This window comes from Pan paniscus, chromosome 11 (assembly GCF_029289425.2).
Source record: "Pan paniscus chromosome 11, NHGRI_mPanPan1-v2.0_pri, whole genome shotgun sequence".
Lineage (NCBI taxonomy): Eukaryota > Metazoa > Chordata > Mammalia > Primates > Hominidae > Pan > Pan paniscus.
In genome coordinates, this window is record NC_073260.2 from 15,979,575 (window position 1) to 15,998,959 (window position 19,385).

At 55.7% G+C, this 19,385-nt stretch overlaps 1 protein-coding gene across 7 annotated transcripts in view; it reads right to left on the reverse strand.

Moving 5' to 3' along the window:
- The window catches only part of CRB2 (crumbs cell polarity complex component 2), a 37,131-nt gene that overhangs the window by 13,291 nt on the left and 4,455 nt on the right, over positions 1–19,385 (reverse strand). For 3 of the 7 annotated variants that reach the window (XR_008954442.2, XM_055117626.3, XM_034929016.3), the window contains exon 2: positions 2,502–2,825. Coding sequence is in view for 6 of the 7 variants with exons in the window: in XM_055117626.3 (XP_054973601.1) it covers positions 2,502–2,825 (324 nt within the window). In the remaining variant the exon portion in view is untranslated. Of the gene's footprint in view, positions 1–2,501; positions 2,826–9,338; positions 9,497–10,409; positions 10,585–19,385 lie in introns of those variants that run through there. The other 4 variants (XM_034929015.4, XM_055117630.1, XM_055117628.3 and 1 more) reach the window with 3 other exon arrangements.

Here is a 19,385-nt window from a genome sequence, read left to right on the forward strand (position 1 = left end):
TGATGTTGCCAAGTTCAACAAGGAAAGGGGTTGGGTCTTGGGAAAGCAATAGCCGGGGTCTGCTCTGTTCAGGGAAGGCTTCCTAGAAGAAGAGGCTTTTGAAGGATTCAGATAGGGGACTGTGGGCAGCAGGTGGATTCCAAAGAGACTGCAGCAGGAGGCAAGTTCCACTAGGGGCAGGGCCATGATGCCCTAGGCGGGGTTATTAGAGTGTTGGAAGCAAGGGAGAGGGTGGTGGAGGTGAGTCGGGTGGGAGGTGTCAGTGCCTTGGGGACCAGGTAACCTCTGGGTCCATCCTGAAAGTTTCAGACAGGTAAGTGACTTGGTCCCACCTACATTTTAGTTAGTTGTTTTGGGTTTTTTTTGTTTTTTATTTTTTTGAGACAGAGTCTCACTCTGTCGCCCAGGCTGGAGTGCAGTGGTGCAATCTTAGCCCACTGCAATCTCTGCCCACCGGGTTCAAGTGATTCTTGTGCCTCAGCCTGCAGAGTAGCTGGGATTACAGGTGCATGCCACCTCACCCGGCTAATTTTTGTATTTTTTTGTAGAGAAGGGGTTTCACCATGTTGGCCAGGTTGGTCTCCAACTCCTGGCCTCAAGTGATCCACCCACCTCAGCCTCCCGAAGTGCTGGGATTACAGGCGTGAGCCACCACACCTGGCCCTACCTACTTTTTAGAAGGCCCACTCTGGTGGCTTTCAGATCCCAGAGAGGCAGGAGATGCTTGAGTAGGGTAATCACTCCTCCCAGTGTCCCTGCACTGTCCTGGTTTTAGAACTGAAAGTACCAAGTCCCCGGAACCCTCGCAGTACTGGGCGAATCAAGACAGCTGAGTGGCTCTCCCAGGGTGAGGGTGAAGAGGAAGGGAGATGGGGAGTCCCAGGGTTTCAGATACGCTGCCTGAGATCATCCTGGACTCACGTGTCACTGTAGACTCCAGCAGGCCCTGCCCCCTAAGTGGGTTTGGTCAAGGCGGGGCCAGAGGCCCAGCTGACTCCAGCTGGAACCCTCCCCCTTCTCAGTTCATTGAGCACAAAACAAGGCCCCACCTTCCCATGACCCTCCCTCCTCCCTCCCCATCCCCAATCCCACCCTCTGTGCCAGGGGGAGCCAGGCCTTGTCTGGAAATCCCAAACTCCCCCACCCGGCTTGGAATGGAAAGAGGAGAGAATGAGTCACGGCAGATGCTGCCCCCACTCACATCCACAGCTTACCCAGGAAGAGTCACCCGAAGTGTGTGAGTGCTACACATCCGGATGCACAACCCACTGCCCGCACAACCCACTGCCCGCACAACCCACTGCCCGAACAACTCACTGCCCGCACAACCCACTGCCCGCACAACCCACTGCCTGCACAACCCACTGCCCGAACAACCCACTGCCCACACATGCACTCAGACTGCAGACACCCCCAGGTACTGGCAGATCTTTACAGATGCAAAACAGAACTTGGAACTAGGAGACACATGGACGAATGTGACCTGCACTGGCATGTACACTCATACACCCAGACGCTGAGACACTGGAACGATGAGAAAGATGCATGGAACCAGCTTCCCAAATCTCTCTTCATCAGCTGCCATCTCTTCGCTGTAGGCCCCCTGCCCTGGAACCCAGCCCCCCAATCTGTACCTCTTGCTCTGAAGTGACTTCAAACTGCCCTCTGCCCTCAGAGTACAGTTGTCTGAATTCAGGATTGAAGTAGGATCCAGAGCATCTACACCGCAGACTCAGACTCTGCCCTGGACTCAGCTTCGCTCCCAGCCCTGTCCCCAGCTGTGCCCTCCTTCCCAACTTCAGGCCTCTCTGGGAAGCCGCTCCAGGATGCTCTCGGCTCAGACCATGGGTGGGCCTGGGACGGGCCACACTCTGGAGAAGGTACCCTCAGTGCCAGTCACTTTTCTGAGCACTTAGGTATATATTATCCCACTCCAGACAGCAGCGATCCCTGGGGTACGTCAACACTACAGTTTGAACGAGACCTTGTATGTCTATGCTAGAACTCTGGGGGAGACCCAGGGGCCAGGGGTCCACATTGCACTCCAGACCACATCAGGAGTGTTCAAATGAGCTGATGGTGACTGTCGTGTAGACAGCGTCTACATGACAGCTTGGCACAGCTTGGCACAGGCCTGAAGTGCTAGAAAGTCTATCTGGGCATCCTCATTAAAGTCACGCCAGGCAGGTTCACACTGCCAGAGATGAATGAGGGGTATTCCATCCCCGCAGCCAAACTGAACTCTAGGCTGGACTGAAATCACATTTACCGAGTGCCTGAGATACGCCACACACCACGCCAGCACCCGCACATACATACTCTCACCTAGAGCTGCCAGGCATCAGTTCTGTAGTCAGACCAAGAGGATATACCCTAGAGCTGCCCGGATGCCTGGGGGCGTCCCTACACGAAAGGCAAAGCTGAAGCCATGATGCTTACACTCTGAGCAGCTGATGCGATCTGCATTACAGACCTCCTCCCAGGGCGGCCCAGGCTGTTACCTGCATAGCCAAGGGGGCAATGGCACTCGTAGCGATCGGCCAGGTTGCGGCAGGTGGCCCCATGGTGGCACGGCCGGGATGCACACTCATCGATGTCCAGCTCGCAGCGTGGGCCCTGGAAACCCGGCACGCAGTAGCAGCGGAAGCCATTGGGATCTGGACCCTGGGGCACACACAGAGCGCCGTGGTGGCATGGCTGGGTGGCACAGCCCCGGGGCTCCATGGGCCCACAGGTATAGCCACCACTCTCGGTAGCCTGGCACTCGGTCCCTGGAGCGCACGGGTCTGAGGCACAGGCACTGGGGGGCTCTGAAGGCACCGTCCCTGTAGAAAGAAGAAACTGGCTGGGCAGGGTGGGCAGAGGTTACAAGGACAATCTCCTCCCCACCCTCTCAGGCCCACCCCAGACCCCAAAAGCAACGTGGATCTCTGCCTGCACAGTATGGACAGAGGGCCGGGGGTCTGCAAGCCAGGTCCCAGTAAGCTGCACACATCTGCACCCAGAACTGGGAACGGTTTTAGGAGAGCCTATATAGCAGAGAAATAGCACCAAGGATGTCTGGCTTCTGGGCAGGATTAGTGAGCAGAGGTTCCCTGAGCCCCGTGAGCTTCCCTCCACTGTCTTGTCCCTGCAGTCCCCCTTTGAGGCAGTATCCATCATGCCCATTGCACCAGACAGCAAAAGGAGGCCCAGGAAAGAAAGTGAAGGCTTGCTGAGCCTGCCCAGCCCTGTCCACTTCACACAGCAAGTTAGTGCTCGCTGGGACAAGCTTCAAGGTCTATCTGGATTATTTCAGCTCCACCTGGGGAGGGGTCTCCCTCCTGCAGGCCCCATCCATCCAAGGAGGCCCCAGAGGGTGAGGCTCCTCCCACTGCCCCCTCCACCTCTTCTGCCAGGGGTCTGGTAACTCCATCCCTGGGTGAAACTGGAGATGGGCCCGACCTCAACCTCGGGAGGTTGGGTGGACAACTTCAAAGGCAGGGATCGTGTGCTCCGCTGGTCTCATTCCTACCCCTTCTCCACATCACTACCCACCCCCTGCCAGCCACTGGCCTAGGAACTTCTAGAGGGTCCCTGGCCCTAATTTCATCCCCCATCAGCAAACACCTGAGTGGCCGGCCTGGCCAAGGTCACGTGGTACAGAGCAGGTATTGAGATGGCTCACGGACACCTGCCCCTGGCCACCATGATGCTTCCAGCACCAGAGCTCTAACAGAGGGTCACCAACTGGCTTGGAAGTCACGCCCAGAGATCCTCATCCCCCTTCCTCTCCTCCTGCCTTCCTGAGAGCCTTGTCACCACAATGCCCCGGTGAGAACTTGGGCTTTGAAGTGAAACAGACCTGGGTTCAATTTCAGCTCAGAAAGTTCCTAGCTATGAGACCCTGGGTAAGTCATTTCTCCTACAGAGCCTCCGTTTCCCAGTCTGAAAATTAGATCATAAAAGAATCCCCTCATCAAATGCCGAACTATTCAACTCCTCAGCACCGCAGTCAAGGGCTGCTTTTGGTAAGAACTCGGTAAGGGATGGGGGAGGAGAGCCTCCAGAAGACACAGCCTCCATTCCTCCCCCCACCCCCACCCAGAGCTCCCAAAGGTGCCCCTCCCCCACCCAGGTTGTCATCTAGACACTCACCAGACCCCAGAACAGCTCAGACCCTGCACCCTTCCCTCCCCCACTCTGGTGAAGCCCCCCAGATAAGGCTGGCAGCCTCTCAGGCGTCATCCGCATTCCAGGCAGGGCTGTCCTGTGGCCTGACCCGCATCCTTCCAGCTCCCCCAGGAAAGGGCACAGGTTTGGGGCATCGGGCAGTCCTGGTTTGTATCTGGGGTGCAAAAAGTGCCCATCTCGTGGAGGTGTTGAAAGGATTCACCAAGGTGATGCAGGGCACAGCCCTGGGACTGGGTGTGGCCAGCACTGCTCAGGAGGGTGCAGCACTCATAACCCATGGTAAAGGGCCCCGGCTGCCAGCGCCAACAGGTCCCTCGCTTAATTCCCCCAGAGCACTGTCCCTCACCTGTGCAGTGCAAGGAACCCCCCCCCCCCCCGCCCATCCAATCTGAAGCTTTGCCCCCTATCTCAGAGCAGCTGGGACCACGCTGGGGAGGCAGCACCGGGGAAAGGATCCTGGGGGGCGGGGGAGGTGCCTTGTCACAAGGGATCTTCCCAGGACCGTGGGAGCAGATGGGCTCTAAATGACAGAGCCCGGGAGACAGAGTCCAACCCCATGGGAGGAAGGAATTTCTCCAGTCAGAGCCAGGCAGGAAGGGAAGGAGCTGCCCGTCCTGGGAGGCATGCAATAGTGCCACAGTCCTGCCTGGGAGGGACAGCCATCTTTCATGTGTCATCTCGGTTGATCTTGGCATTTACCTCCGAGGTGGATAGGACTATGATGCCTGTTTTACAGCTCAGGAAAAGGAGACTGGAAGCAGCCTCACAGTCCACAACCCGAGGGAGGCTGGAATCCAAACCCGGGGCCTCACTCCAAGCTTCCCGGAATCACGGGCCCACATTAAGAATACAGATTCCGGGAACCCACTCCAGACCCCAAATTTAGAACCACTGGGCCCTAAGCCTGAGAATCTGCATCGCAACCTGCTCCTGGGGGATTCCTTTCACTTTTAGGTGTGGGAACCGCTGACCTCAGGTTGTCTCTGTCTTCCAGGAGTGAGCCTAGGAGGCCACGATAGCCCAGGCCAGACAGGAGAGGCAAGGAGGGGCGGGGTGTGGAGGGCAGCAGGGCGGAGGAGGGGCTGTCCCCCCTCCCCGGGCCAGGCTGGAGGGGCGGGGCCTGTTGCCAGGGCAACGAGGGGCCTGTGCTTATCTTTACAAATCCCTCCTGACCTCAGGCTGCCTGGGCCGACCTGGCAGGGAGGGATTAACCGACGCCTGCCCCTCCCCTTCGACCTGCTGCCCTGTCCTGGGGAGGGGCAGGAGGACCCAGCTGTTTACTGAGTGTGTACTATGTGCTTGGGCCTGTGCATCTATTATTACATTGTTATACTTGATTCAGACCAGAAAAGGTGGGTGCCATTAAGAAAATTTCTGTTTTTGTAACTCAGAGAGGTTGATAATTTTGCCCAGGTTGAGACGAAGAATCAGATCAGCTCCTGATTTCCCAGAGGTCCACATCTCACAATGCATGTGAAATTTCCACTTTACAAACCCTAAATTGCCACTCACATATTGTCGCTTTAGTACATTACAGCTGCCTCACCCAGGGAAAAAAAAAATCTCTAAAGGTTTTCACAGGAATACAGCTTCCAATATCAGCCTGGGTAGAGCAGGCAATCTTCCCCGTCTATCCAGAACCCAGCTGTCAGTAATCCCACTGTGTCTCAGGCCTCACTCATTAGTAACTCCTACCTTTCATGCACTTAGAATGGGCCTGTTTATAACAGCCAACAACTGATGAGAAGTGTTTTACTGAAGCCAGGTGCAGTGGCTCACACCTGTAATCCCAGCACTTTGGGAAGCTGAGGTGGGAGGATCACTTCAGGCCAGGAGCTCAAGACCAGCCTGTGCAAACATAGTGAGACGCTGGCTCTATGAAAACAAAACAAAATGAGCCAAGCATGGGGTGGGTCCCTGTAGTCCCAGCTGCTTGGGAGGCTGAGGTGGGAGGATGGCTTGAGCCCAGGATGTCGAGGCTACAGTGGGCTATGATTTTGCCACTGCACTGCAGCCAGGGCAACAGGGTGAGACCCTTTCTTAAAACAAAACAAAACAAAACAAAACAAAAACGAAAAACCACAAACAAAAAAAGAAGCATTTACTGGGGAAGCTCCCTGTCCCAACAAATCAAGAGACAGAATATTTCTAAGAAGCGATCTAAGATCTCATAAGGTGTGGGAACTTCTAGCATAGGGGAAGAAATCGTTCATCTAATATCCCTGGGCCCCAAGGCTCTACCCTACAAGGGTAGGGCTGAATAACCATGGAGGCTTGCAGACACTCACTCAGTCATCAGGAAAGGGTGAAATTCTCTTTTGGGCAGAAGAATTTGGCATACTCTTTTGCAAAAATGTTTACCTTCTGAGGTTAAAAGACATAATTTTGATAACAGTAATTGCAACAATAGCTGTCAGGGACGGAGCACCTACCCTGTGCCTGGCACTGACCAACCCTTGAGAGTTTGGGCTCAGAGCACAGTTCCAGGGAGTTACCTCCTGAAGTGAGGGGGAGACAGAGCAGGTGGGGTTCCCCACTTGCCACCCAAACAGGCCACTTTTAACAATTTTACTCTTAACTATTCATGGGCTTCCATCTAAAATTTCCCTTGAAATTGGGGGTTCCATGCCAAAACCTGGGGTGGGGAACCGCTCACTGCATTCTCTTCCAATCCTTATACCAGCGCTCGGAGTGAGCCAGTTTGTCCTCGTTTTGTAGAGACAGAGAAGAGACGTGACTTTGCCTAGGCAAGTAGCACAGTGTACTGTGAAATCCCAGCACTGGCTCTGGGGCTGCCTGGCTCTGGGACTGGCCATCTCTGGGCCTCGTTTACCTCCTCTGTAAACTGGGGGTATCAGAGCTGACTTCATAGGCTGTTGGGAGAATTAAATTAGACCTCGTTAATAATAGCACAGTGCCTGCCATAGAGTGGCTGATCTTACTCATTAACAATTCTTTACTTGAGGCAGACACCCACTGTCCAAAGGATCCTGACATTGGGTTGAATGTGTGTGGCTTTCTGCTCCATCTCTGCTTCTGTCCTGCAGGCCCCCACCCCCTTCTGGCTGGAGGAGGGGCCAGACTTGGGGCCTGGACTCACTGCCCCTTTGTCTGCTGGGCTCCCTGGGTGTTTGGGGAAGGGAGGGTGGATATGAGAGCCCAACGTGCCCCATTGTACTCCAAGATGCTTGGTCCTCTCCATGGCAACCAGCCGGGCCTTTGTGGCAAATTGGGCCCAGGATGGAGGGGCCCAGCTCAGGGCCTGGCAGGGGTGGGGAGAAAAGCCAGGGGCCCGTGGCCTCCAGAAGCCCCCATCCCCTCCAGGATGGAAATTGGTTTTCAAGTGACAAAATCCCCAGTCCCTCCCCTCCCGGCAGGCAGTCTAGGGTACTAGCATGCAGAAATGGTCATGCCTGCAGTGTCCCCCACCAACTTTTAGGGATCCCCAGGGATGGCGCTCCCAGCACAGAAATGGCAGAGGAAAGGCTGCCCCTGGGCACCCCAGCAGGCCTGATGGGGTGAGTGTACACACCAGTGTCCAGATCCCCCACAGCCTCCATCCACTCTGTGCCTCCAGGTCCCCCGTGAGTGAACACTGAGTGTGAATGCACACATGTCCACACATGCATGTTGGGGTGTGCACATTGGTGTGCAGGCACATGCCATGTGTGTAGGTAGGTGCATGTGCTGGTAGATCCACATGTGTCTGTGGCACCTGTCCCTGTGGTGCTGTGTGCCCTTGGGCGTGCCACACGGGTGTGCGGAGTGTGGGTGTGTGAGCATCACAGGGCAGGGGACAGAGCACCGATCCACAGACCGGGATCTCATGTGCTTTGTATGCAGAGAACAGAGAGGGGCAGCCACCCCGCCCCCCCCCTGCCACCATGCCCCGCCCCTCTACGGAGCCCAAGTCGCCTGCCAGCAGAGCCCAGCTCATACGTCCCCGTCCCTCTCTGAGCCTTGGTTTCCTTCACTGCAAAATGGGGTCCTCATCCTCCCTAGGGCCCCATAGAGAGGATAGGAAATGAAAGCTTTGTGAATGCGGGAAACATGAGGGTCCCCAGGTGGGACTGGGAGACACATGGCCCCCACACCCTACAGCCTGTGGAGCTCTGGGGCAGGGAGGGCTCCCCCAGCCTCAGGAGAGCCCAGGCCCTCCTTGGCTCCCTCCCCAGCCTGTGGTGGTGGGGGCAGGGGACTTCCCAGGCCCGGCCCCTGTAACTATAGTAACTAACACCAAGCGTTCCCTTGGACCCCCCAGGAGGAATTCCAGGCTCCGAGAGCTTGGACAAAAGCAAAAAGGGCTTGGCAAACGCGGTCTGGCTTCAGGGAGCCCTTTCAGATTGGCCTTGGAATGCTGGGGAGGGGGCAGCAGGGGACACACACGTTCCCAAATCCCCAGCCACCCCACAGGGACCCGGAGCATCCCCAGCAGCCCCCAGCACAGGCAGGGCTACCGCACAAATGGAGGGGTGCGGGCAGGCACCCAGCTCCCTGAGTCTCCCTCACGCTTCTCCACTCAGTCCCCTGAGTTGGGGTCGGCTGTGCACATCCCACACCCCTCATGTTGAGAGCAAAGACCTAGTTCAACCCTGGACAACCTACACCCCACAGCGTGTGCTAGGACACAGCTCACCACACCCAACTCCTCAGACACAACTCACGGCTCACCCCAGACAGCTCATCCACCTCCCAACTCTAACACACCCACAACCTGTGCCCCACAACCCAGCACGCGACACAGAACAGGCTCTGGGGTGAGGCTTATGCCACCTGCAACTCCCCAAACTCAGCCCCTAGAAACCCAGAAGTCCCCCAGCCCCAAACCCCAGCCCTTTACGGGATACAACACAGCACCTCCCAAAACACGCACCCCATCCCTCACCCGCATCAGCTCCCTCAAATCATGCCCAGCCCCCGATCCCCCAACCCCGAAACTTACAACCCCCCTCAACATGAAACAGCCCCGAGCCTCAGAACACACTCACCTCCGTGGAGCCCCACAGAGTCTGGGGGCCACAGCCGCGCACTCCTGTGCACCCCACAGCTTAGGCCTGCACCCATGTGGACCAGCCCACCCACCACCCCAGCAGCCAAGGCTTGGGGTATCTGTCTTGGGGGACAGACCCTCTCCCAGGCCCCCCCAGACATGGGCCCCAACTCACCAGCCAGGAGGGAAAGGGCAGGGGCCCAGAGCAGCAGCAGCAGGACAGAGGCCAGGGCCTGGGGGTCCCGGGTCCCAGGCCTGGCCAGCGCCATGGCAGCCCGCTCTGCTCGGCTGCTGTGGGAACGGGAGGGCGGCCTGGCTGGCTCCGCACCCCCCTCGTCCCTCCAACCAGCACTAATGCTGTGGACAGAGGCCCAGCCCCTCCCTCCCCTCCCCGCCACCGCCTCCTCCTCCCACCCAGGCCTCCTGGGCTGCTCCACCTCGTGGACATCCCTAGACATCAGCCCCAAGTCCTCAAGCCCCCCAGCCTGTGGGGCCGACCTGGTCTTGGCACCCACTGGTTTCTCCCTCCTGACCCTCTGCCCCACTCTCCTCCCACCTCTCAGGTCAGCCTCCTTGGAGAAATTTCTGTCCTTGGAGAGGGGGCTGTTCAGGACTCTCGTCTCACCAGGTGATGCCAGCTACTCCCAAGTCCTTAGTTATCCCCTCTCCTGGATCCCCCCTCCCCACTTCTCCAGCCCGGGCCTCTCTCCCAAGCCCAGGCCTTCAAGTCCAGTCGCCTCCCAGACCCTGTCTCTGCTGGGAAGCTGCGGCCCCTCCCACCCAGCTCGTCCCCCCACCTGCTGCTCCCCAGTGCTCCCAACGGAGCCAAGGCACCTCCCATCGGGCAGCCCAACACCCCTCCCCACTCCCACCTCCCCCTCCCCACTCCCCACACTCGGTCAGCCTCTAGCTCCTGGCCATGCCACCTTCTCAGTGTCTCCTGCTGTCCCCACCCCATCCCACCCTGCCACACACAGCTCCTCCCACCATCGGCCTCAGGATCAGCTCCCTGCAGGGCACCTCACCCCTGCACCACGGTGGCCCCTGCCTCCCTTTACCCTCTCCACCCTTCACCAGCCAAACTGAACCTTTCCCAGCTTTCTTCCACTTGACCTTGATCTCTGGCTCTGCTGTTTGCAACTCCAGCGACCTCACTGCAATCCAAAGCAGCCCATTCTACTGAACGGCAGCTCTAACCAAGCAAGCATTGCTCTCCCCTGCCAGGAAGTCCTTCTTGTTGTCTAACCTTATAGTCTCCTGCTGCACTCGATGTTTGCTTGCTCTCCAGCTGGCCTCTTGTTGGGGTGGACAGGAGGAGCTCTTCAGGGGGACCTGGTTCAGGAAGCCAGGTCATCTCAGAGACACTACAACATAGAACAACATTCCTTTCTTCTACTGCCCTCAGCCCCAGTGGGGAGAGAATCCTCTTGCTGAAGGGACTTTCCTAAAATGAGCCACCGGCCCCTGCCAATACATGCCTGTTTGTCCCTATTCCGTAACCGTGGATACAGCCCACGCAGGCCCTGGGCTCTGGGATGTGTCCCTGACACGGGAGGACACAGGCTGGAAAGACAGCAGGAGCCATTGAGGGAGGTCCAGACGAGCTAGAGGGATGGGCAAGGGTCCCCTGCAGTGCAGGGGAGGGAGCAGTGGGCACCACACAGGCCCTGGCCGACCCTCTAGCCCGGGGCAAGTGCCACAGCCCTGGGTCCCCAGGGACCAAAGGAGGGAACCCAAAAAGGCCTGGGTAGACTCCTTATCCACTGCCCCTGCCCCATCCCTGCCCTTGAGGCCTATTCTCTCCAGGGCAGGGATTGCCCTTTGGTTTCTGGGACACTAACCTCTCTCAGTCCATCTTTAATCCCCTGCCTCTCCAATACAACAGGATCCCTCTCCCAGGTGGGAGAAGCCCCTCTCCATGCCACAGGAAATGCAGAGGCCTCACAGCTTAAGAGATCTGGGTTCGAGCCCAGCTCAGCCACTGATTAGCCAGTGACCTCAGCACGTGACTTCCTTCTCTGGGCCTCAGTCTCCTCACCTGTAAAATGGTGGCGTTAGTGAGCCAAGGCGACAGTGCCAGCTCTCTTTGTCCAGCTTCTCAGTGATCCCCCAGAGACCCAGGCAATCCCAGTGGGGGGCTGGGGGGAGCACGGCAAGTCAACCACCACCCTCTGGTTCTCTGGATGCACAGACACAACCTCCCACACTTTCACAGAGCGGGGAGGTCACCCGGTGCAGGTCCAGTCTCCTCTGCAGCCCGGCCCCCAGCACTGTCCTGCAGCCGCCACACTCCACCTTGTGGCCAGACCTGGAAGTGTCTTGTGAGGTCTGGAGGGTATGGAGGGGGGCTCCCCCGACAGCACCGGGTACAGGAGTCCCACGTGACGGGGAGGAAGCCAGGGAGTCGCTGGACAGCAGGCAGGACGGAGGTCAGACAAGGGCACACCATCTTGACCGCTCCCTGGTCCGGATCTGGAGAAGGCAGTAAGAGTGGGCCAGCTCCTCTGAGACGGTCCCCCAGGTGCATCCACTTCCCCTGTCCTCCCCACCTGGGAAGGGAATCGACATAACCTCAGTTTACCCCACCCCACCCACCAGCAGCACTGCAAAGTCAGCATTGGCCCCATTCTATGGATGAGGAAACCGAGGCACAGAGAGGTGAGCGGCCCAGCACCAGTGCCTGGCAGGATTCGAGTTGGGTCTGCCCGACTCCAGCCTTTCCACTGGTGAACCTCCGACTGCAGGTTACTAACTGCCCCTCCACTAGCCTGAGCATGACTTGCTGCCACCTCCCTGGCTGAGGGGATGCTGTCCTGGGCCGGGATTCCCACCCACTCTCAAGCTGATGGGCACATGCGACAGCAAAGTTCAGTGGTTGGGAGTCCCAGCTTTGGCATCAGGCCGACCTGGGTTTGAATCCGGTTCCTGCTCTCTGCCCTTAGGTGAGCTTTTGTTGGTCTGTTCCTTTTCTGCGTCTTAGTTCTCCCATCTGTAAATGGGATCATCACAGCATCTGCCTGAGAACATTGCAAGGACTGGGCGGCTGCTGCCAGAGCCTCGTCGTGGGAGGATAGTGACCCTCCCCACTGAGGAGCCCACCAGAAGGAACCCCTTCAGACCCTTCCAGGTGACTCCTGCTCTGGATCATCCCCCAGGGTCTCACATCTCCCTTCTCAGGGTCTCACTGGTTGTTCTGTTTGTCCCTACTCCCCACCCAGAGCCACCCTTGCCCTGCTGGCACCTGTGGGCTGTGTCATGCTGGCTTCCTTCCATCTGCTTCCTGGAAAGGTGGGCCAGTGGGAGGCACAGGCCAGAGATGCCAGGGAGAGAGGAGATGGAGGTTGGGGTGTTTCTTCCCCTCCTTTTCCCTGCATTGGGTATTGGGGTCAGAGTGACTGCAGCTCCAGCTGAGGCCCCTTCGGCTCTCACGGCCCAGGTCCCCCTGCTCCCTCTGTGTCTAAGTCTGGGGCCACCATCAGCCCTGACCTCACTGGGTTTCTCTAAGGCCTTCTCCATTGTCACCCATGCCCTCTTTCTTGGAACTCTGTCCCTGTGGGCTCCCCAACCCCTGCTACCCTGGTCTCTCTACCTTGTTAACCATTCCTCACTCCTCCTCCCAGAATGTTGGGACCCGTCCGGGTCTGTCTCCAGCCCCCTGCCCTCCTCACTCCACATTCCTCCCTGGGCAAGCGTGTCCATGCCCCAGCTTCAGTGACCAGACCTCCACTCCCTCCCAGCCCAGCTCTCACGGGCTCTCCACCAGTGGCACTTAACCTTGTCTCAACATATGTATGTTTGTAACTTCCAAAAGAAAACCAACCCAATGCCCTAACTGAAACATCAGAGGCCGACACTATAGGCCAGTGGTGAGGTGCACAGATGCTGATTCAAATCCCAGCTTGTCCACTTCCCAGCAGCACTGCAAGGTCAGCACTGGCCCCATTCTACGGATGAGGAAACCAAGGCACAGAGAAGTGAGGTTGGCCCAGCACCAGTGCCTGGCAGGATTCGAGTTGGGTCTCCCCGACTCCAGCCTTGGGTAAGTCACCTCTCTGTGCCTCAGTTAGCTCCCTGGTAAAAAAAGAAACAGCAACTGCACCTTACTGCATAAACTTGTCTTGAGGATTAAATAATTACTCATCAAGCATTTAGAAAAGTGTCTGGCAATGTCAAGAGTTAAATGAGTGTTGGTTAAATTAATACATAAAGGGCTGGGCGCTGTGTCTCATGCCTGTAATCCCAGCACTTTGGAAGCCGAGGTGGGTGGATCACCTGAGGTCAGGAGTTCAAGACCAGCCTGGCCAACATGGCAAAACCCCGTCTCTACTAAAAATACAAAACTTATCCAGGCATGGTGGCGGGCACCTGCAATCCCAGCTACTCAGGAGGCTGAGGCAGGAGAATCGCTTGAACCCGGGAGGCAGAGGTTGCAGTGAGCTGAGATTGTGCCACTGCATTCCAGCCTGGGAGACAGAGTGAGACTCCGTCTCGAAAAAAAAAAAAAAAAAAAAAAAAGAATACATAACAAGGGTAATTTAAGGTGATCCATTATTTCAAATTGTAAATGCTCTTGTTGAGTACGCTAAGCTAACAGACACAATAAAACAATGAGAAGTGTGTGCCTACACAGAACTCCACTGAAGGTGACAGCCACAGATGCACACCAATGTGGGGAAGGTCCCGTTGGCCGCTCAAATCCCATGAGAAGATCTGCCATGAAGTATGTAGTTTTTCAAAATGGTGGCGAATCTGGGTAAGGCTCCAAACAAGATAAGGCGCAATCTTCCTAAAATGTGCATGGAAGGCGTAGTTCTGGCAAATCAGTCTTCGCTAAAAACCACGCAAAGATGCTCTCCGTTTCTATGCAAGCCAGACATATGCTCTAATCTTAGACAATTACAGACAGGTGTTTTCCCTCTGCACGCGTGCCTGGCGGGAAATGCAAAATCAAATGGCACATGGGCCAACCCTTCATGATGTGGACTGTTCCCAACATCACAGGGTGTTTGGCATCCCAGGCCCCATCCACTAACTCACAGTAGTGCCCCCCAGTCATCGTGATAACTGAAAGCACCCCACAAATGCCCAAAACGATGCCCAGGAGGCCCCTGGGTTCTACACCAATTGCCAGAGGGATTTTTTTCAAATCTCAAATGTGTCTCTTGCCTGGTGACCCCCAGTTGCACGAAGGCCAAGTCTAAATTCCTGAGACTCATGCCCAGAATGCTTCATAACTCAGTCAGTCCCTGGCACAAACACAGATCAATATCCTCAGCCCCCAGCTCCTCTGCCCACCTCTCTACCGTTCAGCGTCTCTCCCTCTGCCCCTACTAAAATCTCTCTCTCTCTCTCACACATACACACACACATGCACACACACCCCTGGGCCAGTGGCCAGGTTTTGCCGACAAGTCTTTGATGCCAGGGTCTGCTCCCTGGAATGCCCGCCCTGCCCCCACCTGACTGAGTGCCTCTTGACACTGCACTGATCCTTGAAGACTCCAACTCTGGCATCATCTCCTCAGAGAAGACTTCTCTGCTCCTCCCCCCATCCCCAGGCTTGGTCGGGGCCTCTTCTAGGCTCCGACAGACCCCTGGGCTTCCCGTAAGGCCCCCAGCACTGATCCTGCCCTGTTCTCCTCACCAGTGTAGACATCCGTACCCATCCTAAGGCAGGCATGTGGTAGGGTGATGAATACACAGATGAGACTCACTCAGCCCTCACCACTGGGGAGCTCATGTCTAGAGGAACAGACTCAAGGACAAGGCAGAGAGGGGCTGGCTTAGAGCCCAGTGGGAAGCCCAAGAGAAAGCCAGCTGCAAAAGGGCAATTCCCCAGGGGAGGTACCACCATGGAGTAAGAACAGGAGTTTCCAAGTGGAGAAGAGGCAGAAGGCATACCTGGCTGAAAACCAAGGATGGTCCAAGGTCAGGTGTGAGAGAGGGCACTGTACCTGCAAGAACTGCAGACAGGTCATTGTTACCCGGGGTCAGGATGCAAAACAGCAATGATTAGAAGTGAGGCTGGTGGGTCGGCAGAGGACAGATGGCACAGTCTTTGTAAGGTGCTAAGGATTTGGATTGTGTCCTGAGGGCACTGGGGAACCATAGAAGAAGTGAAAGAAGAGGAACGACGTGGCCAGGTTTGCATGTGGCAGAGTTCCCTCTGGGAAGAGTGAAAGCTGCACTGAAGGAGTGCATGCGTTGAAATCACCCAGGGAGAGGCCACGAAGCTTGAATCAGGACGGGGTTGGGTGGAGTCACAGAGAGCAGGAGTGGGCATTTGGGCATCAGGAACAATAGAATTTGGTGTCCGCTGGGGTTGAAACAAGGGAAATAGCCCTAGTGTATCCCCAGGATCTCAGCTTGGTGAACCCCCAGGAGTGAGGGTAGAGACTGGGGGCTGGCAAAACAGCGTGGGGAGGGTGGCCAGGACAAACAACCCCCAGTCCTCCCCTGGATGAAGGTTAGGCTGCAGGCCCCTTTTCAGACACTAGAGGGAGCTCCAGGATAGGCCCAGGCTCCCCTCTCCAACCAGCTTAGCTTCCACCCACTCTGGGAGGGGGATTGAACCCAGCTCACCGTTCAGATGCAGGTCCTGGGGGTCCTATCGGAGCCTCGCCCAAGTCCAGTGGCCTCACTGTCTCTGGGCCACCTCCTCCTTCAGCCACCGAATTGGCAGCGGAGAGGGGTCTTTTTGAGGCGGGAGCAGGCGGGGGCAGACTTTAGGAATTGCAGACAAGTACAGCCAGGCTGGACCCTTCTAACCCTGTTCCCACCCCCTGCCCCTACGGGAGAAGGGGAGTGACTCACCCAAGGTCGCATGGACAGAGCACCCCAGGTGGGATGGAATGGACTCTTGAGCGGAAAGAGCACAGCAGCCCTTCCAAACCCCTTCCTGAGCCTTCCTACAAAAACCAAGGTAAGGGGGGATTCCTGTGAGCCACCCCCCGCCCCAGAATCCTGGGACACCTTTACCCCGCAGGAATGTTCTGGGGTTGGGATTAACAGCAACTTCGTGGGTGGGGCCCGAGCATGAATGGCTGCCACATTTTTTAAAATTTATTTTTTAGAAACAGGGTCTCTGCTGCCACCCAAGCTGGAGTGCGGTGGCATGATCTTGGCTCACTGCAGGTTCAACTTCCCAGGCTCAAGGGATCCTCCTGACTCAGCCTCCCAGGCAGTTGGGACTACAGGTGTGTGCCACCATGCCCAGCTAATTTTTTCATTTTTATTTTTGTAGAGATGGGTTCTTGCTATGTTGTGCAGGTCAGTCTCAAACCCCTGGATTCAAGTGATCCTCCTACCTTGGCCTCCCAAAGTGTTGGGATTACAGGAAGGGGCCCCCACGCTCGGACTGGCTGCCATATTTCAATCGTGTTCTGTACTTTCTGGAGATGCACCTATTTTGCTGTGAGGCTGAGGTCCAGGGGGATAGGACCTTCTGGGGTCACCCAGAGAACTGTGGCAGAGCTAAGGCTCAAACTGAGACCTCTAACTCCCAGCCCAGAACTCTCCCCAGCAATGATTTCATGGAAGGGGTTAAACTCGGTCTGTGTCTGGAGTCAAAGCTAAATGTCTCAGGTCAGGACTCAGTCTGGGGCTGAAGTCAGGGCTTAGTCTGAGTCCAGGATCAGGGCTCAGTCAGCCCAGGGTCAGGGCTCAGGACAGTTTGAAGCTGGAGGCAGTTGCTTCTGATGGAGATGCCATCTGAGTCCTCACCCTGGGTTCGGGTCTTCCGGCCACTGGAGCTAAAGCTGGACAGGACATCATCCGTTCATTCATAATGCATTCGTTCACTCACCAAGTGTTTATTAAACACCTCCTGTGTGCTGGGCAACATGGTAGGTGCTGAGATTACTAGGGAGAACCAGATTGCCCGTCCTTGGGGAGCTCACAGTCAGACTTGATCCTCCTCAGAGCATCCAGAGGGGGAAGGATGGAGAGGAGTTAGCCAGAGGAAATGAGGGGAGAGATGGGAGTCAGGAGAGCAGCATTCCAGGACAAGGGAATATCCCTGAACAGAGGCTGGAGGCAGGGGAGGCTGGCAGAGACACGGATAGAAGGGGACAGAGGGTGGCAAGGCTGCGGTGCAGAGAGCAGGGAGGCAGCTGGAGAGGAGGGGGCCACTGGGAGTCCACGGCCACCGGAGAGGAGGGGATCCTGGGAAGAATCTCCGCAGGGCGGTGTCATGGCAGCTTGGCATTTGGGAAGGATCACCCCAGCTGCAGAGCAGGGAGTGACAGGATGACAATTTTAGGGAAAGTGACTGGCATCTCTACTTGTCTAAATGGCACAGTCTTTTAACATTTTATGAAAACAAGAAATGAATAACAAACGGAGACACCGAAACAGGAAACCCTTTTCCTATTAAAATCTGATGGAAAGAGCAAGCCCAAGCCCAAATCCTGCCAAAAGGATTTTACAACCTGCAAGGAGACATGCCCGCGACGTGGCAGAGCTCCCTGGAAGCTGCCTTCTCTGTGCGGCTGAGCACCCCGAAATGCAGGCCCCCTTGAACAACATGGCGCTCACTGCCCAGACAGGGAAACTGAGGCTTGATAGGGGCAGGGGCTGACCCACGTCACATGCCAAAGTTGGAACAAAGACTCCTGATCTTCATGCTTGGACCTCTCTCTGTACACGTCATGCCCGTCCACACCCCCACACGTCACACACATACATCACAACGCACACACACTACATGCATACAACCCCACACATCACACGCCACACACACAACACACACACCTGCACATATCACACACACCCACGCACGCATCACACACCCACATACATCACAACACACACTACACATATACAACCCCCAGACATCACACACCACACAAACACACATGTATAACACACACCTGCACATATCACAACACCCACACACCACACACGCAACCCCTGCACATCACATACACCACCCACATACATCACAACACACACACTACACACATATAACCCCACACATCACACACCACACACACATAACACACATAACACACACCTGCACATATCACACCCACACATGCATCACACACCACACATACATAACACACACTACACATATACAAGCCCCACACATCACACAACACACATCACACCTGCACATATCACAACACACACCCACACATTACACACCCACATACATCACACCACACACATACAACCCCCACACTTATACACACACCAACACATACAACATACACTACACACATACCCACACATCACACAACACACACACTACATACAACCCCCACACATCACACACCACAAACACAACACACATAACACACACCTGCACATAACACACACATTTCACATCCACATACATCACAACACATACAACCCCCACACTTCACACACACCATACACATAACACACAACACACACCTGCAGACATCACACACCATACACCTGTACACAACACACACACATCACACAACACACACATCATATACACATACCCATACACACCACACACTCATACACCAACACATACATAATATGCAACACACACTCCCATACATATCACACAACACACACATCATACACAACATACATTACATACATCACTACACAACATACAACCCACACACACACCACACCCTCCACACACATCACACACACACACCAGCATACACATAACACACATACTACACATATGCAACCCACACACATCACACACAATATACACCTGCACACATAACACACCCACACAGGTGCATCACACACCACACACCTGCACACATCACAACACACACACCACACACCCTCATACACACACCAACACACACCTCAACACACTACAAACAACCCACACACATCACACCACACACACCTAACACACAGCATACACTACACACCTGCACACATCACAACCCCCACACATCACACAGTGTACACATACATCACAACACATACATCACACACAATACCCACACATCACACACCACCTATACACACCACACAACCCCCACACATCACACACCATATATATCGCATAAGCACACACATCACATGCCACACACATTCATCACATGCCACACACATCACAGCATGCACACACAATCATAACCCCTACACATCACAGACCACATACACACCATACACACAGCACTCCACACCTTACAAACCACACATATGACACATACACCCCCACAGACATCCGACATCACACACGCATCACGTAGCGCGCGCACGCGCGCACACACAC